At 50.8% G+C, this 24,012-nt stretch overlaps 10 protein-coding genes across 10 annotated transcripts; 6 read left to right on the forward strand and 4 right to left on the reverse strand.

The window, feature by feature from the left end:
• Positions 1-1,680: 1,680 nt before the first annotated feature.
• Positions 1,681-4,250, forward strand: N7443_003335 (uncharacterized protein; the record flags this gene model as incomplete). Its single annotated transcript, XM_056883391.1, has 7 exons — positions 1,681-1,763; positions 1,842-1,893; positions 1,938-2,223; positions 2,275-2,726; positions 2,783-2,992; positions 3,049-3,212; positions 3,266-4,250. The coding sequence occupies 7 exons, from the start codon at positions 1,681-1,683 to the stop codon at positions 4,248-4,250; spliced, it is 2,232 nt and encodes a 743-aa protein (XP_056745232.1).
• A 206-nt stretch (positions 4,251-4,456) lies between these two features.
• N7443_003336 (GMC family oxidoreductase) lies at positions 4,457-6,418 on the reverse strand (the record flags this gene model as incomplete). The annotated part of the gene is made up of 3 exons (XM_056883392.1): positions 4,457-4,951; positions 5,002-5,887; positions 6,021-6,418. Coding segments are annotated over 3 exons (1,779 nt in total), but the record flags the coding sequence as incomplete, so codon positions are not given.
• Positions 6,419-7,188: 770 nt separating this feature from the next.
• Positions 7,189-8,355, reverse strand: N7443_003337 (uncharacterized protein; the record flags this gene model as incomplete). The annotated part of the gene is made up of 1 exon (XM_056883393.1): positions 7,189-8,355. One exon carries the CDS (start codon positions 8,353-8,355, stop codon positions 7,189-7,191), a length of 1,167 nt encoding a protein of 388 aa, XP_056745234.1.
• A 974-nt stretch (positions 8,356-9,329) lies between these two features.
• On the forward strand, positions 9,330-11,237 carry N7443_003338 (S9 family peptidase; the record flags this gene model as incomplete). Its single annotated transcript, XM_056883394.1, has 1 exon — positions 9,330-11,237. One exon carries the CDS (start codon positions 9,330-9,332, stop codon positions 11,235-11,237), a length of 1,908 nt encoding a protein of 635 aa, XP_056745235.1.
• Positions 11,238-12,585: 1,348 nt separating this feature from the next.
• N7443_003339 (uncharacterized protein) lies at positions 12,586-14,402 on the forward strand (the record flags this gene model as incomplete). The annotated part of the gene is made up of 4 exons (XM_056883395.1): positions 12,586-12,921; positions 12,983-13,083; positions 13,135-14,179; positions 14,232-14,402. 4 exons carry the CDS (start codon positions 12,586-12,588, stop codon positions 14,400-14,402), a joined length of 1,653 nt encoding a protein of 550 aa, XP_056745236.1.
• Positions 14,403-15,680: 1,278 nt separating this feature from the next.
• N7443_003340 (fungal specific transcription factor domain-containing protein) lies at positions 15,681-16,784 on the forward strand (the record flags this gene model as incomplete). Its single annotated transcript, XM_056883396.1, has 1 exon — positions 15,681-16,784. One exon carries the CDS (start codon positions 15,681-15,683, stop codon positions 16,782-16,784), a length of 1,104 nt encoding a protein of 367 aa, XP_056745237.1.
• An 83-nt stretch (positions 16,785-16,867) lies between these two features.
• On the reverse strand, positions 16,868-17,392 carry N7443_003341 (2,4'-dihydroxyacetophenone dioxygenase family protein; the record flags this gene model as incomplete). Its single annotated transcript, XM_056883397.1, has 1 exon — positions 16,868-17,392. The coding sequence occupies one exon, from the start codon at positions 17,390-17,392 to the stop codon at positions 16,868-16,870; it is 525 nt and encodes a 174-aa protein (XP_056745238.1).
• Positions 17,393-17,821: 429 nt separating this feature from the next.
• N7443_003342 (WD40-like Beta Propeller) lies at positions 17,822-19,309 on the forward strand (the record flags this gene model as incomplete). The annotated part of the gene is made up of 3 exons (XM_056883398.1): positions 17,822-18,577; positions 18,634-18,828; positions 18,881-19,309. The coding sequence occupies 3 exons, from the start codon at positions 17,822-17,824 to the stop codon at positions 19,307-19,309; spliced, it is 1,380 nt and encodes a 459-aa protein (XP_056745239.1).
• Positions 19,310-20,502: 1,193 nt separating this feature from the next.
• On the forward strand, positions 20,503-22,160 carry N7443_003343 (sugar porter family MFS transporter; the record flags this gene model as incomplete). The annotated part of the gene is made up of 3 exons (XM_056883399.1): positions 20,503-20,608; positions 20,670-21,248; positions 21,310-22,160. 3 exons carry the CDS (start codon positions 20,503-20,505, stop codon positions 22,158-22,160), a joined length of 1,536 nt encoding a protein of 511 aa, XP_056745240.1.
• Positions 22,161-22,548: 388 nt separating this feature from the next.
• Positions 22,549-23,853, reverse strand: N7443_003344 (C-3 sterol dehydrogenase/C-4 decarboxylase; the record flags this gene model as incomplete). Its single annotated transcript, XM_056883400.1, has 2 exons — positions 22,549-23,211; positions 23,278-23,853. The coding sequence occupies 2 exons, from the start codon at positions 23,851-23,853 to the stop codon at positions 22,549-22,551; spliced, it is 1,239 nt and encodes a 412-aa protein (XP_056745241.1).
• Between the last annotated feature and the right edge of the window lie 159 nt (positions 23,854-24,012).

The following is a 24,012-nucleotide window of genomic DNA, read 5'->3' on the forward strand; positions in this document are numbered from 1 at the left end:
TCGCAGGTCTCAGCGCAACAGGGGCGGTGCGAATTTGGAAGTGCAATCCACCCCGTACTTCTTGACTGGCTGTACCTCATGCTAACGGCCCTAGACTCGCAAAGATACTCCCCGAGTAAACTTTATGCTTGTCTCCTCGCAAGTGGGGTAATCCAATCATGCTATTTTCCAAATAACCTGCATCCGCTTCTGATCTGTGGGGAGCCTGTGGGCTCCCTGCGAGGGCTGTGGGATGTATTTCCGACCTCGTACCGTGGATAACTAACCTAGGAAGGTAGCCGCGAAGATCCGTTACGTACATTCGATGGTATGGTGAATAATCTAGAATGCCCAACTCTCAAAGATACCCGAATATGCCTGACATAGGCGGTCTCCGTCTGCTTAAGTCATGGTCTGACACTTTTACGTTAATCGTCGCCTCGGGGCAATAGTATGATCCGTTTGATTTTTGAGAGCGTTTGAACCGTTCAGTGTTGGAAATTAATCCGACCTCCTAGCCTAGGGACCCTTACTACATCGCTACGTCGTCCATTGAGTGCCGCGTGCCGAGTTCCCGGCTGCATGAGGCAAGGCCCAGACGCAATGATATATAGTTCTCCCAACTGTGGCTGCAATGCACTTGAGTGACCTCATGTGGATCGGATTAAAGCTGGTACAAAATGTGGAAAGCGAGCCTCAAGTTCTTGGGATAAATCGGTATTCGTAAATAAGAACAGGTACCTAGTACGTAGGCGTGTCTGCGGAACCCCAGATATGCTATTTGAGCATAACTCGAATCTTCAAGGCGCTTCCTATTAAGGATATTATCGCTTTGCCAAGGGCAAATGAACAACAAGCGAGCACTCAGAAGCGACTGGGTATCAGCCGACCGGAGACATAGTATTGCCCTTTGAATCCTGAAATTAAAGCTGTCAACCAAGAAGGTATTTTACTATACGTATCTTTCCAAGCCCCTCCCCCGTCACCCAAACACATGTGCCTACATAGGATCGAAGCAAGGTTCACCTTGGAAATTCTTGGGCTTCAGAAAGTTTAAAGCAACGCATGGCTTTCGTGCTCAACAGTCCTTATCACCTCGAATTGATCAAGTATATCGAATTTGTGCAACCTTGGTTATTGTAAACTTTTGTGATGGTATGGTCACTAGGCTACTTGAAGACGGGACCGAATAGGTAGAGGCTGGAACCTGCTCAGGTGATAGCCAATGTCTTTGAAAAGGCTAGCCTTTTACATTTCCAGTATTAGAAATCAGCTATGATCATGAAACCCTACAATTTCCTTTTAAGTTTGTTGACAACCTTGGAAGTTCCATCCATTTCCAGGGTCGTGGGGCACGGGATATATTGAAGGGGTTGAGATCAGATACGTCAGATAACCACATTGGAATATGCGGCTCCGTCCATGGCTTCAATAGACATGCTTCGGTGGATTAGTTCAATAGGTTGGATGGTCTGAAAGGAACATGATGGCTTCAGCGCAGTAGGAAGATTCTGGGGTTGTTCATCTAGCCTCAGAAACAAGGTGTCGAACCCGTGAGCTGCTGATTAATTCATCACCCATTCTGCCTGGAGATGCATCCAACCCTGCACCATCCCTTCGGATCCATATCAATGAAAGAGACCTAGCTCTGTATCTGACATAAATCGATACTTGGCTATATGTCGTCTACAGCTCCAGTGGATGACCCCGCTGCCCGAAGAAAGCGGGCCGGGAGAAAGTATACGTCACGGGCTTGCGAGGAATGCCGTCGACGAAGAGCAAAGGTATGTTGAGTTACAACTTTGCAGAGCATTCAACGTATCTGCTCTGAATTATGGCTCTGACCTGCTATTACCTCGCAGTGCGATGGAGCTAGACCATCTTGTTCACGATGTCTCGATCGAGGGACCCGCTGTCAGTATTCCACTGCTGAGGACGGGAGACAACCAGCCCCCAAGTCCTATGTTGTGATGCTGCGTAGCCGGATCGAGCTACTGGAAAAGGTACTTAAGTCCCACGGTATTGATGCCGATGCATCTGTTGCCCAATTGATAGCAGAGGAGGAATCCTCAAATCAACCAATCTATCCGAGCTGCGTGGCAGGGTCATCGAATGTCGATGATATATGTGTGACTTTTGATGGAGCCCTCACCCTTGATGAATCCTTGAACTTTGATCAGGATGGCGAGGTCCGATATTTTGGTCCTACCAGTGGGCGTCTGCTATTCCGATCTTCAGCGAACGGTGAGAGGTTAAAAGCTCTTTGTATTGGTTTCATTTGCTAAGAATCTGCAGCCTCTCCAACTGAAGAGGCGTATCAAACAGACGCTTCCTGTAACGGATGTGCACCGGGAGATCCATCTCTCAGCATGTCCAGAGTCTACAAGACCTCGACAGATGATCATGTTGACATGCTAGGGGATAGCTCGATATCAGATGAACTCGAAGCTTATTTGATCGATCTATATTTCGAATGGGAACAGCCGTGGCTCCAGGTAGTCAACGAGACACTGTTTCGAGAAAGTTTGGCCTGCGGTGGGCGGTACTGCAGCCCGCTCTTGCTGAATTGCATCCTCGCTCTGGGTTCTCGCTACTGCGACCGTCTTGAAGTGCGAGCAGACCCAAATGATTCAAATACAGCTGGAAAATATTTCATTGCCAAAGCCGAAAAGCTTATTCAACACGATCTCAGGTGGCCCAAGATCACGACTATTCAATCTCTGGCCATTATGGGCATGGTCTACATCGTAAGAAACCATCATTTTGTCCCGAATAATCGAATCGAACTGACGGATGATGAAAGGCAATGGGCTCTGATGCCTCTGGATGGCTTCATCAAGGAATGGCAAATCGCCTTGCCTTGGACATGGGGCTCAACATGGATCCTGCTGTGCTCGCAGAAAAGGTCGCTCTGTCACCGATTGAGATTGAGTTACGGAGACAGATTTACTGGGCGCTTTACTGCAATGACAAGCTTTCAGCAAGTTACACAGGCAGAGTGTGTACTTTGCTGGTATGTTTGAATTCTGATATGTACAAAATTCGACGTCTAATCAAGCTCTTTTATAGGATTCCCAAGGCGCCGTCAATATGCCGTACCTTCAATGCACATCCGAAATTCGCCTCCCTTCTGCAAATGGCGGGCTACGAGCTGCATCCCAGAAAGAAGTGACAGGATTACATCGGTCAATGATCTCCCTTTGTCGTATTCTGGAAAAGATCCTCCTCTCCCTGTATGCCAACCCTGTGTCCTCACCATGAACAGAGCTAGCTGTTAATCTTCCAGATGGTCACCAAAACCCCTTATCCACGCCCACCAGCGCTCAGCATTTTTCGACTCATGTATTCTCGAGCTCAAAACATGGGCCTACGACTTACCCTCTGAACTCAAGATGGATCGACCAAAAGGACCCTCACGATTCCCTCACGTCTACACTATGTCTATGGTGTACCATACCGCCTACCTACTTCTCTGCGAACCGTTCATGAAAGAGCATTATTCATCGGACGATGCAAGCAACACAACATCCCCAGTCGAATCAAAAGTAGGCAAGAATTCATGCGAATCTCTCCGACTCGAAAAAGCAATATCCAGCTGCTGCGCCTCGGTTAGGTCCATGGTCATCATCGCTCAGAAGTATAGACAGATGTTTGGAAGCTTCAAACTAAGCCCCATTACCGCTACACACTGCATTTTATCTGCTGGATTGATCATCGTCGAGAAATGCTGTTCTCTTGATTACTCCCAGCTGAAGCAAAGTTCCGGAGATGATGTGCCTCGCATGCTACCCCCGCACGCTGCCGCAGGTCTGTGCTTCCAAGTTCTCCGAGAACTCTCTACATCCTGGAATATCGCCAAGCGAATCGGGTGTAACCTCGAAAAGGTATATATCCAGCGCTACGGAGTCGACCACCTACCCCCACTGGTGCAGGTCGGTGATCCCATCACCGAACCCCGGTCAGTAGGACCAGATGGTCCATGGGAACCCGGCATTCCTCCTTTACATGCATTCGAGGGAGTATTCGATGTCCAGAACGGGAAATTTGAGGATCCTCTCTCGCTTCATCTGGAGAATCCATTTGCCCACCCGCATAACCCAAATATGAACCAGCTTCACGATCAGCCTTTTGATGGTACCCAGCAGAGTCTCCCCACTTTAGACGAACTCTTTGCGCATAATCTTGGGGTTGCATTTACCCCGGATTGCTTACCGAGTGATTACAACATGTTTGATACTTTGAATCAGATGTATCTAGAAGAGACTTGGTGATATAATTCTAGAATAACTTCTGTATTCAGTCCAGTATCCAATCTTCTCGTAAGATATACAGCATTACTGAATTTGGAATTGGTAATGTCATTGACTTGAAACGTCAGCCGCATGTATAATATCTGCAGCGATCTTTTCAGCCAACATATCTGTCAATCCTATCAGCAATGCTTAAGTTTCAAGGTTAAGGGGGAATACTTGCAGACAGTTGATTGAGGGTGACCTGGAGGCAGTATGGGGAATGCGCTGGCATCAACTACCCGTAGGCTATGAACACCATATACCATCGCCTTGTGATCAACCACAGCCATTGTGTCGTTCCTCAGGCCCATCTTGCAAGTGCAAGCGGCATGATAGATAGTCATTACGGTATTTCTGATCAATTTCAAGATGTCGGCATCCGTCTGATACTTCAGTCCGGGGAAGTATTCGGGTCCTATTAAAACCGATTGCATTGCGTCGGAATGGAATGCAGCCCGTATTCGCTTGTAGGCTGCCACAGCCACTTTCTGATCTGTCTCCGTGGCCAGCCAGTTTGGATTGATAATAGGCAGGTCCTCGGTATTAGAAGAGCTGATAGTGACATTTCCGCGTGATGTGGATGCTACGAGACTGGCGATGATGCTGCCATACTGTCCCTGCAATGGTTGTTGTCTGAATGGATCGGAAAAGTTTCCAACATATGCCGATGCGACAAGATACTACCCTTGGGTTAGCGCTTTTCAACCAATTCTTCGACACCCCGACTTACCTCAACCTCCGGCCAATCGTCGGAGAACCAGGAAAGATCCTGTTCATTATCGGGTGAGAACTCCGTTCGCGAACTGGCTGGTAGATTTTCGAACGCAATGTAGTCAGTTGACGGATTTGTCAACAGACCATATCGAAGGAAAAGATAGGTTGCAACTTGCTTTGCAAAATAGAGAGGACTTTGTGTCATTTTGGTGAATGTGTCCACATTGACCGGATATGATGGTCCAAAGAAAACGTGATCCCACATGTTCTGTCCAACTCCAGGTAAGTCCGCAATAGGCTGGATTGAGTGTTCTCGCAGTGTCTCAGCCGGTCCAACTCCTGATACCATTAAGAGCTGCGGGGATTGAAAAGCACCAGCAGAGACGATCACTTCCCTCATTGCTCCTATCGTGATATCTAGGTCCCAGAAGCCCCACCGCTGCTTCACTCTAATGCCAGTTGCTTGCTTGTGCGTGTTGAAAAGAATTTTCTTTACTAAAGATGATTCGTAGATAGTCAGATTCACTAATCCCTGTGGCGGATGGAGGAATGCCGATTCTGAACTGCTCCGTGATTGATCCCAAGGACGAATGGTCATTGAACAGTACTGATGGCCCATGAGCGACCCGCTGTTGAAATCTTGGGTCTCATTTATCCCGATCGCACTGAAGCCGTTGCCAGCCGAAGCGGAGAACGGCATCGCATAGCGCGGGTAAGACACTTGGAGGGGACCACCCTTTGTGTCAAAGGCGGACTCGTTGAAGAGGCTTCTGTTGGCATGGAGTCGACTTCCAGGCGATGTGAAGGAAGTTGTCCTTTTGAAAAAGGGAAGGGTACTCGCCCATGAATATTCTGAGTCCTGGAGAAGATCTGCCCACGTTTCCATCGCACCTTTGGATGGCCTTGTCAAGGTAGTCAGCTTTGGACACTTAATCGTGTGCGCTATACCTACCGTTGGTATATCATGAAGTTCAATGCCGACCTCAAGACCTGCTGTCAGCATCCCATAAACGACTTTGCCGATTCCATACGTACGATCCGCCCATGCATTTCCCCCGAGGATAATGAATATCACGGTAAGCGGCACCCGGTACCTTCTTTGCTACAAATCTCCAGTCTGCGGCTGATGCAGTATTCACATCAGCACCAACACCCAGAACAGCCGAGCCGGGGACTTCTGAGATGGGATGAGTATCTTCGTAGTAGCCGCCCGCTTCGACGATGGCGACTTTGAATCCATGCTGGGCAAGGCGTGTGCCGACCGTGATACCCGCAGTGCCTCCACCAACCACGACATAGTCAAATATCGCATTCCGCGAGGGAAGCCAACGAAATGAACCGGGATCTTCAGTGACTGGAAATAGAATGAGGAGGCCAGGAAGTGCTGCAAATACAGCGCCTGTGAGTAACCGAAAGATGAACGTGAAATACATTGAGCATTGGATGATTGAAAAAGGCTTCTCTGAAGACAAGCTCCCCAAGGGCAGATCATGGCAGTTGTCGGGGAGGTGCGGTCGCGTAGTTCCCGCATCGGGCAAGCAGGGCCTGTCCCCATTTCCCATAGAATCAACTACTTTCAAGTATCAAGTGTCTTGAGTATCCCTGAAATCAAGTCAACGAGCCAGGTTCGTACTGGAACTCGGCAATAATGTTGATGATCACGTTCGATCCACCTTACTCCTCAGTGTTGACCACACTGGCTACTTCAAGTTGCTCACTGGTATCTTTGAGCGTAATATCGCATTCTTCGACCGTAATCCATCTAAGTGTGCTGTGCCTTGATTAGTCTGAATCTGCTAACAGTGGATTTAACATTGCGCCATGTGACCTTGTGCACCCTTGAAAATGGTAATAGAGTTTATCAATCGCGAATTCTTTCACCAGAAGCCGAAGCCGGAGATGGATTCTAAGATAAAACGAGTGCTAACAAGTGCCTCAATAGCAAATAGTTTCCTAAACGTAGACCCATGTTAGTTCTAGAACCACTGCTTTACATATAACTCCCGACAGTTTTTTAGGCGAATCTCCTATACAATCCTACTTCACTGCTCCCGGGGACCCTACACCCCCAACCCACCAAGTAGCGAGAAAAGGAAACAGCACGTAAATAAGCATTCTTCTTTTTCTACTTTGGAAAATCACACAACATGCACCTGAAATAGATATTATGCGCATAATAAAGCGTTTTGTCTCCGACAGGGTTTCAAACACGAGATTCCTCTTGAACAACATCTGTTTCTGCACCACCATCTCCAATCTTTGGTCCCACCGCATCCACGAACCTTGCTGCATGATCCGCCACCTCATGAGCCTCCTTGATAAACCCTAGAATGAGCCCCGCTCCAAATGAATCGTGCGGCGCTTGCGGGGTCTCGAACAGCTCCAGCTTCGTCCCATTCTTCTTCATCGCCTCCGCGTACTTCAAGTGGTCCTCATGCATAAGCTCCGTCGTGCCAGTATGTAGAAACAGCGGTACCGTGCTATGAATCTCGTTCCCCAGATGGCTAATGTACGGGTGTGTGGTGGACCAGCCCTTGGGCGTGAACCGCCGGATGCCCCACGACGACAGAGAGCCGAAGATATAGTCCTGCGCCCGCCTCGGATGCTGGTCCATCATGTCGCGGCCCACTGTCAGATCCAGCCACGGGCTCCAGAGCAGCCCAGTGCGTGGCAGGGGAAGTCCCGCCTGCTTGCCATTTTCGGAGAGGTACCGCACCAGCGAAAGAACGAGGTGCCCTCCGGCAGACTCCCCCGCGAGCACTATTTGGCTAGCAGGTACCTTGAGCTCATTCAGGACGTACACGTACGCCGTTATAGCGTCCTGTAGCGCCGCAGGGAACGACGCGTTCTCATCGACAGAAAGCCGGTACTGCGGCAGCAGCACGGGGCAGGCCAGGCGCGTGGCCAGCACGCGCGGGCCCCATCCGCCTTCATATTCCCGCACGCCGCCCAGTACGTACGCGCCGCCGTGAAAGTAGATGATCACACGCTCAGGCACCTCACCTGGCTTGGGACTCTCGGCGTACCACACTCCACCGACTGGGCATGGGACTATGGCTGGGTCGTGATTGACTAGGCCTGTATATGGGCAGGGTAATTTGGACGAAGGCTTGATGATAACGAAGCGGTCTTTCTCACTACCCGGATCGAGGGTCTTACTTACGTGGAGCTCGGTATCCGTGGCGAACTGGAAATAGAGCTTAAAGAGTCGCATGCCGATGGCTTGGTGGTAGGTCCATGTGGGGTTCGGGCGGAGGGTCTTGGGAATGAAGTAGACTAGGATGGAGAGGACGCGTAGAGGGAGGAAGGCGAGGTAGAAAATCGTATATATACCCTTATACGGCTGTCGGGTGAGACATGAGGAGGCCATTTCGTCAGATGTGGTTTTTATAGAAAGAGAGGGCAGTGTCCCCACAGCCTCGCTCTTAAATAACAAAAATAGTGGGGCGGGGGGGCCTAGCCGCACATGTAATAAGATGTCGCATGCTTGTGTGTTTTTGCTAGGTTTAACTTAGCTATACAGTGGTTGCCAAAAACAAATTTTCGTCTGACATCATTGATTTCTTTCCTAACCCGTACAGTAGTTTTCGAAATCACCTATACCGCCATGCTCTTACTACTTGATTGCTAGAAAATAACTCCGGGTGACGCTACGTTTTGCCTCTTCTCCCCCATTCTTTCCGCATGCAGCGCAGCAGCCATCTTCACTCGCCAGTCATAATTCAGAAGGCTGTGCTTATTCTGTAGAGAGCTAAACATGGCAGAGAAAGATATTTTGTCCATCTCCATGGATTTTGCTTTTTCTACTACGCTTCTCACCAGTCTCAAACCTTTGGGTTGTAGGGTCCAGCCAGCTAATGTGGACTTTATATGGATCTTGATTATTGTGAGAGACGAGCTAACATCGCCTCGATGATACATCTCAATTTACAGAGCACGAACCATGGGAGTACCACTTGCATTGCGCCCCAACACCTAGCTATTGTGGCAGCCCCTACGCAGCGCTATCGAGCGTACGAGTGAACCCGCCCTACGCACTCTCAAAATTTCTCCAGCTATATAAGTGGGAAGATGGGTATTTCACCCGTGATATGATAGAGAGCCAATCCACAGTAAACAAAGAGCTTTTGGTGAACTAGTCAAGAGGCAAAAACGTGCGTGAGCGAGGAGTGGGTCTATGTTTCCCCTAGGCCACATTTGCCCTAGCGGTCACATTTGTGCTAAAAGGGCCGCGTCCTCGTAGTTCCCCACGACTTGTTGCTCCGGGCACTTGATGACTCTTTAAAGCAACGTACATCTTGTAACACCCTGCTGCCCTGCTGTGAACATCTCAGCCAAATTATCATGAGCGTCACTTGTACGATGATTACTGACGGCAAACGGCCTCAAGATATTCGTATCTCCCCTGATGGCGAGCGTATCGTGTACAGCCTTTCTCCGCGATGCCGTGCGCAAAAGGAGGCTGTGTCTTCAATATGGATAGCAGCAATGGGTAGAGCCAACTCTTCGAAACAAGTCACTCCAGGAATATTTAACGACGTTGCACCCGAGTTCTCCCCAGATGGAAGATACATTTCGTTTAAGTCGGACCGGCTACATCGAGGGGTTACCTCGACGATTTACCTACTGCCAGTGGAAGATCCTGGAGAAGAAGCCCTGCCACTCACCCCGACAAGAAACACAACCCATATCGGCAGCTATCAATGGTCTCCTGACGGCAATTACATTGCCTTCACTAGTGCTGATGAAGACACTGAGGAGAAGACAAACAAGTATCAAAAGGGGGATGATGCTCGTGTGTGGGGTGAGGACTGGGCCCACGCTCGGCTGAGGGTCATTAGTGTCCATGACAAAACAATCACTACCCTGGTTGAGCAGCAAGCCCACGTCTCTAGTCTGGCGTGGAGTTCGGATGGGGAGTCCCTCGCGTACACCCTTCTACCCAGCTCTAGGGAAGAGCACATGATTAACGGTGGAGACATCTATGTTGTCAACGTACAGAGCCATATATCCCGAAAGGTGCATCACTATGCAACCAGGATCCGTGATCTCAATTGGTTCGAAGATAACTTAGTCTGGGTTGGTGTACATGATGGAGAGTCAATCTGGTCCTCGTATGCCGTGTGGCAGTGGGATTCGTCCACTGGTCACATCACGAAAGTCGCGCATGGAGAGAAAGACTGTGCGCGGGCGCTGCGGTCGTGTAGGGGCCAGCTTGTGACGTATGTCCAACACGGCTTGATGGATATTCTCGATGTTTTCTCCGGCCAACGCATATTTTCAAATCGCTGGGATATTGGGGCAGGTTGGGACGTACACGATACGGGCAGAGTTGCCCTCTGTAAAGGTTCGCCAGCGGGTGAGGAGGTCATTTCGATCATCGATGGCCAGCAAGTCCAGCTATCCTCACACAGCAACATACCTCCTACGGCGCTCAGATACAGTACCCTCGCGATCGAGACGGTGACTCAAGACGGGCTCCCACTCGATGGGATGCTCTATATTCCCGAAGACGGCCACAAGCCGTATCCGGCTGTGGTCATATCTCACGGTGGCCCATACTGGCGCGTGACTGAAGGAACAGATGCAAGCTTGTTCTCGTGGACGCCTTGGCTGCTCTCTCTAGGCTATGCCGTCTTGCTACCGAACTATCGGGGCGGTGCTAGCCATGGCGCCCGCTACGCAGAGGCAGTCACAGGCGACCCGTCCGTGTCCTACCAGGACATCGTCGCCTTCACAGAGCATTGCATCAGTCAGTACGGAATTGACGGCCAGCGTGTCGTAAGTGCTGGCTGGAGCTACGGCGGCTACCTGACCTACATCGCGCTGACGCGCCAAGCAAACTTCCATTTTGCAGCCGGAATTGCAGGCGCTGGTCCTAGCTGCTGGGATACGATGGTATTAACAAGCGACGTACCTACCTTCCAAGGCGCGCTGACAGGCGTGCTCTCCTGGAAGACGCAGTTGTACGCTGGCACGGCTGGGCCGGGTAGTCCAATGAGGCACCTGGACGGTGTCAAGTCGCCCCTTCTGATCCTGCACGGTGAGGACGATGCCCGCGTGCCGGTCAGTCAGGCGAAGAGCTTGCATTTGGCTCTGCGGGCACGGGGACACATGCCCGAGATGGTGCTTTATCCCCGCGAGGGTCACATGGATTGGGAGCGGTTGCACGTTGTTCATATGCTACAGACTATAGAGAGGTTTCTCCGCAAGCATGTGCCACATACTATAGAAGCACCAGACAGCGAATAGTTATGGAAGTCCAGTTTTAAATAGACAGTACATTTCTCTTTTGAACCCATACTTCATGAAGTCACCGCGTATTCATATTGGTTACTGTGCCGGGCGCTAACTTATATCTCGTTGGCTTGCATCGCATAGTTAAAGGCGCCTAGCGGCTTTGGTCTTCATTAACGCATCTATCTGTAGAGTAGTTTTTCGACGGCAATGCAACCTCACCAACAGTTTTTTGCCATTTTTTATATCAACTACTACCATCTTTACCTCTCATGTGATCAAAAGATGGTCTCCAGTCACTCGAGGGAACTATCAAAACCTTGGGCCGGGGTCTATCTCACAAAGACTCCAGTTACGCTCGGTAGAACTTTGAAGCTCAGCAAAACATTCTTCAATTAAAATGAGTCAGGCGATTATGGCGGGAGATAAAGCCAATTTCATCCTAGCATCTGCACACAGTTGTGCGATTGAAATTTCGTAGTGTTATGCAGATAATACTCCCTTAGATCGACATTCTGCTCTCTTGCACGTTGCGTCGCAGAATTTCTAGACCAGCCTTTTGCGACAAGGGCTCTTCTGATGCTAGAGATTGTGGCAAATGTGCGAAACTCATCCCAGAGGAAGATGTGAATACTGGGAGTTTGGCTCGTTGGGCTGTTCCGCCATACTGTGCCTGAATTACGGGAGGAGTCTTGATCTTTGAACCCATGAGTTAAGATCTAATATCCAATGATCAATCTTTATCTTATGAGGTTTCATTGGTGCTTTTAGAGTTCTACCACTTTTCAGCCCCGGCAGGGACCGTGCGTGTTCAACTAACAGGGTGCTATTAAGCGGTACGGTTGGGGCAAATCGAGATTGCCGAGGGTGTCGAACGTCGATCGACCCTCCCTCGTGGCCGCATGAATATCTGCTTTTGCAAAAGAAACGACCCCTGCGATCCCTGCCAAAAAGATCGTAGACTAGATACGTATGGCCATCGCGCACGAATGTCAGCCCTTGGATCCCATTAGGAAGGTAGTTCCGGTGATAAGGCAGGCCACCAATAAGATCGGATGTCAAGCTTTTTGGGATGGAACCCGCCTAGTCCGTCCCTCTGCGCCAATAATATGGAGTATACCCCACTGATATCTCCTGAATCGTGGATGTGGACATGAGCAGCGGGTCCGAGAAAGACAAAGCCACACATGTGCTACAGTAGGCCGCGTCAAACCGGATTAAACGAGTGTTCTCGGCCCGCGAATGTTCTTTTTCTTCCTTTTTTTTTTTCTTTTTCTCCTTTGGCTTTTTTTTTTTTTTGCTTTTGCTGCTTCTGTATAACCCCGTCTCTCATCCATTGCCAACCGCAGTGCGACTAAACATCATGGCGGATACTATTGAAAAAGCCACTGTTGGCGATGCTGAGCTTCGCCAGCGTCACGATAGACGTCAGGTGGAGATTATTGGGCCAAACGGCGAGCGGAAGAAGATTGCGGTTGCCAATATGACACACGCCGACACCGAGTTGGCAGCGAAGTTTGGCTACAACCCGGTGTTCAAGCGTGAGTTTGGATATCTGGCAACCTTTTCTTTCGCAGTCAGCATCAGTGGTCTGTTCTCCACCATCATGACCACTCTGTCCTACCCGTTGGAAGCCGGTGGCAGTAGTGCGGTTGTGTGGTGTTGGTTCGTCTCTGGTGCTGGCTGTATGTGCATTGCAGTGAGTGGCATAGCGCCAAATGATAAGGACCTGAAGTCACTAACGCTAGCGCAATCGATAGTGCTCCGTCGCTGAACTAGTCTCTGCGTATCCGACATCCGGTGGCCTTTACTTTACCATCTCTCGCCTGGCCCCTGCAGCCTGGGTGCCCTCTATCAGTTGGTAAGCAACCATACGAAAGAATGACTTGATGCATTTCTAACACTCTCTCAGGTACACTGGATGGCTGAACCTTCTCGGCCAGGTTGCCGGTGTGGCCTCGTCCGAGTACGGTGCTGCGCAAATGCTTCTGGCCGCCGTCTCCATGAGCCGCAACTTCAACTATACAATCACCACCGACACCACCGTTGGCGTCATGGCGGCTCTTACGGTCATTACGGGTGTGGTGAACTCTCTGTCGACCTACTGGATGGAGAAGATGACCAAGTTATATGTCATTTTCCACGTTTGTGTTCTCGTAGCCTGTGCTATTGCCCTGTTGGTCTTGACCAAGGATAAGCATGATGCGAGCTACGTCTTCACTCAAGTTGAAAGCTCGAGTGGCTGGAAGCCGATTGGCTTTAGCTGGTTGTTCGGTTTCCTTTCCGTCAGCTGGACAATGACTGATTACGACGCGACCGCGCATATCACGGAGGAGATGAGCGAGCCCGAGCTCAAGGCCCCGTGGGCTATCTCCCTGGCTATGGCCTTCACCTACGTTGCCGGTTTCCTGTTCAACATCGTTCTGTGTTTCTGCATGGGTAATCCTGAGGAGATCTTGAGCTCCCCGATGGAGCAGCCCGTGGCCCAGATCTTCTATAACAGCCTTGGCAAGGGTGGTGGTATGTTCTTTACCATTGCGGCTCTGATTATCATCAAGTTTGTGACCTTCACGGCCATGCAATCCCTGGGCCGCACTGTCTTTGCCTTCTCTCGCGACCGCCTCCTGCCTTTCTCCAATATCTGGGTCAAGGTGGCTCCCTGGACCGGTACTCCTCTTTATGCTGTCTGGATCTCCGTCTTCTTCTGCATTGCCATCAACTTGATTGGTCTCGGATCTTACATTGCCATCTCAGGTGTCTTCACTGTTTGCGCGATCGCTCTGGACTGGAGCTACTGCATTCCTATCATGTGCAAGCTGATGTTCGGCAAATTTGAACCCGGCCCTTGGCACATGGGACCATTGAGTTGGATTGTCAACGTCTGGGCTTGCTTGTGGACTCTTTTCGTTAGTGTGATCTTCGTGCTGCCCACGGCCATGCCAGTTGCCGCGGATAACGTATGTATTAAGATTGTCGAGCTTGTTATCCCGTACGCTAACCTGATCACAGATGAACTACGCTTGCGTCTATCTCGCCGCGCTTCTTGTTTTCGCCGGGATCTATTGGTTCATCCGCGGCCGCGTCGTCTACACTGGTCCTATCACCGAAGCCGTCGCTGATGATCTCTCTGAGAGCGAGATTGTCGCCACCGAGAAAACTGACAAGGGTCCCTCCGCCTAATTGCCCAACATCCCAGATTCACCAAGCTTTGCCAATCGCGACACCGGATGACAGCCATTCCCTCCCTGGACCCACTGCAACTTCCAATATCCTTGATTTTATACCCGCAGCGCCCACACCGGTCCCTGGCCCTTGCGACTGGCCCCTTGCAATGATCAACACAACCTATGCAAGCCTCAACTCCGCCCAGACACCCCACGCCTTGCACAAAATTCAGCCCGAGAATTTGCCATGCGACCTCCCAAAACCTCAACCCACCCTTGCGCCAAAACTTCCTTGCGACCTTTTCCCCTGCGACACCTTCGAGCCATTGTATGACCCAACTTCAGACTTATGTAGAGTCTTGCGACTAGGAGAGGGTTGAATGTGTAATTATTTAGTGCAATATCTGTACATAATTGATCAAGAGATACCTATACTATAATGTTGGAAACCTTGACCATGATTTTAACCCGAATCCACAAAGTATTCAAAGCTAGAGCTAACCCGGCTACTGTATGAATGCGGTGGAGAATTCCATCTCGATTGGAGACTATCTCCGCGCTATGTCGCAGAGCCCATGATTGGTCGATCGGTGTGCTCCGTCTTCCCCGCACCACATGCATCAGATAACCCGACAACTTGCCCCGGCTGCACTGCGCCATTAGCGCCAGCTTTGAGCTGGAGGAGCATTGACAACCCACCATCTGGTCCGACTATGGCCTTGACGGAGACCTCGCTCCCCAATCGCACTGGGCGGCGGCGGGTCGTCAAGAAGCGAGGCACCACGCGTGAGAGGACAGGTTGTTTGACCTGTCGGCAGAGGTGAGTTACCGGCGATCTCGATCTATATACGGATCTTCATGCTACCCCTCCATGTCATCGAGTCGTCGGCTCGTGCTAATGTTTTCCCTCAGAAAGAAGAGATGCGACCTAGGCTATCCCGTATGCAGGGAGTGCGTCCGTTTGAACTACATGTGTACATGGGAAGATCCGAGACCTCTTACCGGTGATAAGCGTCAACCTGGAGCTGCCCAGCAAGGTAGTCAAATGACCAATGCGCCATTTCGTCTATTGTCTTCACCAGACCCAGTCTTATTTTGGGTCGACGAACATGCCGACTGCGCAAGTACCTCTAGCCGCCGGCATTTCCTCCGATACTATACCCAAACTTTTACACACCTTTTGACTACTAATATCGAAAACAATTCTTTCCTTTCCGGTACGTCTTTGGCGACAACCATTCTCACGGAGACATCATCTAATCCAGTGTGAACCAAAGTTTTCCTCCCAATCGCAATGCACAGCCCGCCCCTCCTGACCAGTTTAATAGCCTGGTCCTCATCTCACCTCTCGTTACGTGACAAGTCCTTCCAACAAGTCGCAATGCAAAACCGATGCGCGGCTCTTCGCGATCTCCGAGTCGCACTGGATTCCGATCCGACGAATGTGGAGACCAACCTAGCAATATCATTGGTGCTATGCTCGCTAGAAAGCATTATGGCGGACAATGGCGACGCGTGGTTTCTGCATCTGAATGGTGCGGCGGGCGTCATTGCGTCCAAATTATGCACAGTGGAAACATCCGGCGGACAAGGTGCAGCATGTCTGTCACAGAAGTTTGAGGATGAGCATTCTGGGCGGTGGTTATTGCGGAACTTTGCATACCGTGATATCGTCATGTCCGTGGCGCGAGATAAGGCGCCTCTTTTGAGCTCTCATCATTTCTTAGGACCAGATGAGCCTCGGCTGCCTGATTCACATTTTGGTCTTGCGTCGGAGATTTTGGAGATCCTCTATCATACCACTGTATTGAATGAGCAGATCAAGGCGTCACTCCACTCTCCGTCGACATTGCCAGACAGTGCTGCAGTACATCCCAATATCCCACCTGGAATTTTTGCCCAATCGCCTGAGAATATGACACGGTTTCTTTCTCTAGAGGCTCGACTCGTGCGTTGGACATGCCCTCCATCAGCGGATCTTTCATTAAGATTGCTTGGCGAGACATATCGCTATTCGGCTCTGATCCATCTGTATCGTGTTATGCGTCGGGCCTTCCCTGGTCGGCAGGATGAGTTTTCATCAAAGGCGGGTTTCCAGGTCGCGTCTATTGTGGGATATGTCGAGCAGATGCCGACCCGCAGTCTGCCTGAGTGCACTTTGCTCTTCCCGTTATTCTTGGCTGGCGGAGAAGCCACTGATGAATCGCATATCAAATGCATTCGGAATCGAATGATCGACATGATCGAGTCTCGCGGCTTCCGTAATGTTGAAGTTGCATTGTCTGTTCTAGAGAAGCTTTGGCGATTGAGGATCGCCAGAAAGACGGCTGGTGCCTCTTTGCGAGTTGATTGGCTTAATATTGTACAACAGGAAGGTATTTCCCTCTCCCTGTCCTAATGGACTGATGAACATATGTATATTATTGTCAAGATCTGTTTGGTCTTCTTACCTTCAATGTATGTTTAGGTATTCGATACTTTCTAACGTACAAACTGATCTGCAAAAGACGCCCCCATCCCAATTGCCTCGTAGTGGTTCCTCGCCGCCTGTAGCTTACTAAAGACATCTTCGATACCCAGGGAATTCCCATCGACATCAACGTAGATATACGCGCCCGTCACGTGGAACAAAGTGACCATCTCAGGGACTCCATCTGGAACTTCCAGTGTGTGAATATCCCCCGGGGGCTCAAAAGCATAACTGCCTTCCTCGGCCCACCAGTCATGCTCGAGATAATGCCATCGGCCTCTTAATACTGTCGCGTGTACTGGTCCTGTGTGTCTGTGACGTGACAGAATGCCGCTTTTTCTCACGCGTAGGATGTTGACGAAATAGCCTTGGGAGACGTTGAAACATAGCGGACGGAACCAGACATCTTTGGATTGAGGAACCCAAAGTCGCTCATCACAGTCTAAGTTGAGGACTCCGGCGACAACAAGATCGTCGGGGACGTTGGGAAGCTTAGGACCCCGATAAGGCTCAGCAGAAAGATCCCCTTTTTCCATTACGTTGTGACTATTCAAATATTAGTTTCGGATTTGGTGGTCGTGAATTTCGATATTACCTGTAGTCCGCGACCTTGGAGTGATCAATCATGTCTGCAAAGTGAATCTCTCGTAGATCAGCGGCCAGTCTTTATATGTGCTAACCCGACGCGACCTCGCTCTAAGCGGCGTCAAGGGCGGCGAAGTGCATCGATTTGGTTTTGAACTTCATCTTGGCTTTCCTACGTGGATCTCCACCGAAGGGATGTTCTTCTAATCGGATAGGTACCGAGTTTGTGTGGGGACAAGATCAGCTCCACTCGGCGTCAACAGCGGCCTTTCTCATCCTGGCCGAGTGCCGGGTGATCGTCCATATAAAATAAAATGCCATCGTATCAGACAACCCTTCTCTGATATTGCTATTTCACTATCTCGTACAGTCTACCCATCATGACTACGGACGCATTTGTCGCGCGTTCTCACATTCTTCATCGCTCATTCTCCGAGCGACCCGCCAAGATTGTCGCTGGTGATGGAATCAGCCTCATCTTGGAAAATGGAAAGAGGATTATCGATGCCAGCTGTGGCCCTTCAGTCTCTTGCCTTGGTCACTCACAACCAGAGATCGTCGAGGCTATCACAAATCACCTAAGAAATGACATTGCCTACGTGTACTCTGGTTCTCCATATACCAACGGCGCGACCGAAGAACTGGCCGATCTGCTGTTGTCTGAAAAGCCCGGTGGACTGTCAAAGGCTATTTTTGTCAACTCAGGTAGCGAAGCTACCGACGCAGCCCTCAAGTTGGCGGTTCAATACTGGCACGAGCGAGGCCAGCCTCAACGCGCACACTTTATTGCGCGAAAACAGAGTTATCACGGTAACACCATTGGTGCCCTATGTGTTTCTGGGCATGAATCCCGTCGCGAGTTTTATCAGGACTTCATGTCCTCTAATGTGTCATTCTTGGATCCATGCTATGCTTACCGCATGAAAGGTGACGGCGAGTCGGATGAGGAGTTTGCTCAACGGCTTGGTCGCCAGTTTGAAGACGAGATCTTGCGTATAGGGCCTGATAGAGTCGCAGGATTTGTCGCAGAAACCGTCAGTGGTACCACGCTAGGATGCGTTCCGCCTGTGCCGGGGTATTTCAAGAGGATCCGAGATATTTGCGACAAGTATGAAGTTCTGTTGATTTTGGACGAGGTATGCATACACCCAAGCCTCTACGACGCTCTGGCCGGCAGTTGACCGGGCTGTAGATCATTTGCGGTATGGGCAAAACAGGCACAATGCATGCATGGGAGCAAGAGGGCATTCGGGGCCCGGACATTCAAACTATCGGCAAGGCCCTGGGTGCAGGCTTCGTGCCTCTTTCCGGCGTATTACTCCACCAGAAGATCTTTGACGCGTTGTCTACTGGCTCTGGCGGTCTGGCGCACGGCCACACTTTCCAGGTATTTCTCCGAAGAATTCGGTGATAATCTCAGTTGTTAATTACGCACCCAGGCCCACCCCCTTGCCTGTGCCGCGGCGATCGCGGCTCAAAAAATCATTAAGCGGGACAACCTGATCGAGCGGACAGCGCACATGGGAGGGAAGCTCGAAGCACTCTTACGCGAGGAGATTGGCCCTCTTCCGTTGGTGGGTGATATTCGTGGTCGGGGCCTGTTCTGGGCTGTGGAATTTGTCCTCGACAAGAAGTTGAAAACTCCATTCTCAGCAGAAGCAAACTTCTGTAACCAGGTGGTGAAACACAGTTTGGAAAGTGGTTTGAATATTCTTGGGAATCTTGGTCATACCGGTGAGTATCAAGTTGACCATGTTATTGTCTGCCCACCGTACAAAGTGACGGATATCGAGCTTGAAGAGATCATCTCTTCGCTCAAGGCCGCTATAATCAAGGCAAGTCAACGGTTTCTCGAGGATGAGTCATGAAAGTGGAAAACCACGAGAAGATGACCGAGATTGGCATTCTGGGTTGATAACTCAAGGACGAGATGTTCGGGGTTACTGTAGGAGTTCCTACAGATCCTGGTCGTGTTGAATGCTTGTGCGTACTATACCTTCAAGTTATCTAGGTACGGGATGCATGATAAGTCTACCTTTCTTGCGTAATGGCAGTCTTTTGGCTATGTTGATTAGCGTGCCCTGGATGTGACCGGAGGACACCCGGTTGGTCGGCTTACCAAATATTCAAATCCGAGGAAAACAAGAACTTTGAACTCTTCAAATCTTCGGACTCAGTTTGATCTGAAGCGCAGTCATCTCCTTTCTCGATTCGAAAGGATCAATAATCACGAGGCACGGGGACAAACGAGAGAGCTGATCGGACGGAGTTACCCCATCTGAAGTCGTCCTATACGCTCCACCCCTGGTTTCCCCCTGGGGCTACAAACGTCCTGGGCTACATCGGTATGAAGTGACTGCTACATATGTACCTGGCTCCCGCTGCCCAGGTAATAGAAAAAGAAAGGCCCCTGTATACTGTAGCAACAGCAACAGCAACGCCAAGCTTAGTCTACTCCTCCAACGACAAGACACCGAATAGACAACATCATCCCTATTGGATCTACCTCATTGAGAATATAATCCGACCCCTTAAACTTAAGCACCGCCACGAAAGACGGGACGCTCGAGCCGACCAGCCGAGCCGCAAGATGTTGAGGTCATCAGCTCGAGGGACATGTGGGGCGTGGCAGATTGCGGAGAAGATCCACCGATCGCGGATGTCATCGTCTCACTGACTCGACCATGGCCAGTTACGCCGGATTAAAGCCAAGGTAATGCGCCACGAGGAAGATGCAGCAGGTTTGAATGGCCCCAGATGTGCGTCAGCTGGATGATCTCGGCGCATGTCCATGGGCCGCTGCTATAAGAGGGAGCGAGCTCTAGTTCCATGGCGTGCTATGGCGAAATCAGCGGGCAACGGTTGCGTGCTGGGGTAAGGATGCGCACGCCCATGTCCGTGCTCGACATTTAGTCTTCCAGGGCGTTCTTAACACAGGTACTGCGAGCTTCTTTTTTTTTCTCATTCACTTTTTTTTCTCTTTCGTTCTTTCTTTGTACTGGTCTCCCCGTCTCGCGTTCGGAAAGTGCTGCGTATAGCGTTCAACGCCCCGTGTCAAGCTATGGGAAGACTCAATGGAACAAGGCTCGGAGCCTTCCGAGCTTATTTCTTCGGCTTCTTCATTTGTACTGCTGGTTTCCTGTTTGGTTATGATACCGGCATTGTCGGTAAGTATCCGGATGAGTCCAGACGTGCTGCATGCCCTCTGCTAACCAGTCCCTTCACTAGGTGGTATACTCGAGTTCGACTCATACGTGAGGGACTTTGGATATACCGATAAGACCACTGTCAATGCCGTCATGGTCAGTCTGCAGAATGTCGGTGCTTTCATAGCAGCATTGGGCATCTTCCCTATTTCTGAACGGTTCGGGCGCAAGAAGACCGTTCAGGTTGCTATGACGATCTTCTGTTGTGGCGTTGTCCTGCAGGTCGTCCCATCGCATTCCCTCGTGTGCTTCTATATTGGTCGATTTGTGGCTGGTCTTGGTCTCGGAGCAGGCACGGCCGTGGTCCCGACTTACAATGCTGAGATGGCACCCAAGGAGATTCGAGGTATGCTTGGTTCGGGTGTACAACTCCTCTTTGCTCTGGGAGTGATGATCAGTTACTGGATTGACTATGCCGTCGAGCGTACCATTCCCTCGACTTCTTCCTCTCAGTGGCAGATTCCCGTTGGGTTGCAGTTGGTGCCGGCGTCGGTGCTTGCGATGGGCTTGTTCACACAGCCTGAGAGTGTTCGTTGGTTGGCGAAGAAGGGTCGCTTTGACGAGGCCTGGAAGAGCCTGACCTGGATGCGAGCAGATGATGGTCAGTACCTCACGTCCCCCAAGATATACATACCTTGCTAACGTCACTCTCCTACTATTAGGCCCCGCTGTTAAGGCCGAATTCCACGAGATGCGTGTCGGTCTGGAAGAAGAGGTCCGCGCCAGCGAAGGCCTTAAGAAGCGCGAGCTTCTCGAGCCCGCCAACCGATACCGTCTGCTTCTCGGATTCTTCATGTTCTGCGGTCAACAGTGCACCGGCATGACTGCACTCGCCTACTTTGGTCCGCAATTCTTCAAGCTGATCGTCGGTGATGACAGCAGCCGGTCTTTACTCATCACTGGTCTTTTCGGCGCAGAGAAGTTCATCACGGTCTTCATCTACATTTTCTTCTTCTCGGAGTCGTGGGGACGCAAGCCTACCTTGTGGATCACGGCCTTGATCATGTCCGTCCTTTTCGTCATTGTCACTATTGTCAACAACACGACTCCCAAGCCGCAATCGTCACCTACACCGGCAGGCATTGCCACCGTCGCTTTGATTTTCTTGACCAACTCCGTCTACCAGTTCGGTTGGGGCCCCCTGCCATGGCCCTACACTACGGAGATCTTTCCCTCGCGTATTCGCGAGATCGGATCCTCTGTTTCCGTTTGCTCACAGTGGCTCTTTAACTTCCTTTTCTCCCTGGTGACACCCTACATGCAGAAGTCCTGGGGTAGCTACATCTTCTTGTTCTATGCTTGTTTAGACCTCATCATGGCTGCCCTGGTGTGGTTCTTTGTGAAAGAGACTAGGGGCAAGAGTCTCGAGGAGATGGAGACCATCTTCAACAGTAAGGCTGCATTTGATGTTGAGGTCGTGAGACATGAGGGTATTGAGCCAGACAACATCAGTGCTTTGGAGGTGTCACACAAGAAAGACTCTCGCTCAAGGAGTCCGGAATCGTCCGAGTAAAGGATGGGCTGTGGTGTTTTCTTTGCAAATTATAGAGTCTGATGACATGATGAATGCCACTGGTTTGGCTTGTGTACTTACGAATACTGTTCTTCCTGTAGTTTCTTTAATTCTGTCATTTCCGTAGATCGTGCAAGAAAATACTGATCTCCATCGATGCACATCGGTTATCACCCTTCGCCTTCCATAGGCTTTCCAAAGGTCTACCGGCAGCCGGATGCATTGCAGGACAAGACTGTTTCTGCATGTAAAGCCCGGTAGTACGTGGCATGATGCCCATTAAATGAAGATTGCGGTTACAGCCTGATCCATGGGTGTATCGATAACATTGCTCAGAGCAGCGGCCCTGCTATTATTACAGTATAGACAATACTTTTCCAAGTCCCCCTCACAAACCCTTCTTACCTGCGTCCTGGCGTTGCTTCTCAACAACATAGCCAACGGCACGCGCAATACCCTCATCCACCGGAACAACTGGCACATAAGCAAGACGCATACGGGCCTTGTCGATAGAGTAGTAACGAGTCATGCAGGAGTACCGCACAGTGCGGGGCGTCAGACGAGGAGTCTTTCCAAACAGGCTCAAAACTGACTCTGCCAGCCCACCAATAGACAACATCAGGCCTTCTGGCAGAGACCACACATCTTGCGGCTCAACCACCCGGTCGATGAGCGCCCACATGGCCCGCGTCACGTCCCAGAAGTACAGCGGCGAGTCGTTGGTGATGTTGAAGGCTTCACCGTCCACGCGTTCGTGGTCCAGGGGCCCACCCTGATTGCTCTCGTAGCGGTCATACGTGGCTAGTAGTCGCGCTCCGGCGAGCATGTGTGCGTACGCCACGTTGCCGACATACGTGAAGTCGAACAGATTGTCGTTTGTGCCGAGTTGCAGCTTCAGGACTGTGTTTGACGCGTTCGCGCCGTGCTCGAGAATCTTGTGGGTTACGGTCGTGTCTTTCTCGCCGTGAATTCCAGCGGGGCGTACGGCGCAGGTTACCATGTTCGTGGGGGACTGGCGGTTGTACTTCAGAACGATTTCTTCGGCGTCGGCCTGTGGGGGTGGGCGTTAGCAGGCGAAGTGAAGGATGGACTTGGGAAGTATCGGCCGTAGACTTACCTTAGTCTCAGAATAGTACTCCTGTTGCAACTTGCCGCGGATCAAGGGCCAGCGCTCGTCGACGTTGATCAAATCGCTTTGGGTGTCGTGCACGACTGAGCTGGAGCTGGTGTAGACGAATGCCTTGCACTTGCCACCCCAGTCGCCGTGCTCACCACCAGCAACCTGGAGAAGGGTGCGGGTACCCTCGACATTGACCTTGTACAGCAGTGGCTTGTTACCATCGAGAACAGACGGGGTCGCAGTGTGGATGACCAGGTCGGGCTTGACGGCGCTGAAGACCTCCATCATGGAGTCCACCGATGTGATGTCACCATCATAGTAGGTCGCACCCGGCAAGCGGTTGATGGATGTGCGCAGATCCACGACGGACACCTTGGCCTTGTAGTCTGGGTAGCGAGAGCCCAGAGTTGGGAAGTCGAATCGCGCATCGTCCTGCGGCTTCGGCAATGCGACGCTGGCATCGGACTCGGAGGGGAAGTTCAGAAGGTGGTCGACAATGTGCCATCCCAGGAAACCACATCCTCCCACCACCAGGACATTTCCGAGTTCTAGCGTACGCTTTTTGGCAGACATTTTGACGATGGAGTGGAGAGAACGGGGACGAGATTGAAGTGAAAAGGGGAGCTCGGGGGGGGCCAGATCAGCTGACGATAAGACTGTGGGGCCGCGCTGTATATCGAATATCGAATATCGAATCCTCCCTTTGCGGCTCGATCTTTTCCCTGCTTTTAA

Source organism: Penicillium atrosanguineum (genome assembly GCF_028827265.1).
Source record: "Penicillium atrosanguineum strain IBT 20685 chromosome Unknown utg000002l_segment0_segment0, whole genome shotgun sequence".
NCBI lineage: Eukaryota > Fungi > Ascomycota > Eurotiomycetes > Eurotiales > Aspergillaceae > Penicillium > Penicillium atrosanguineum.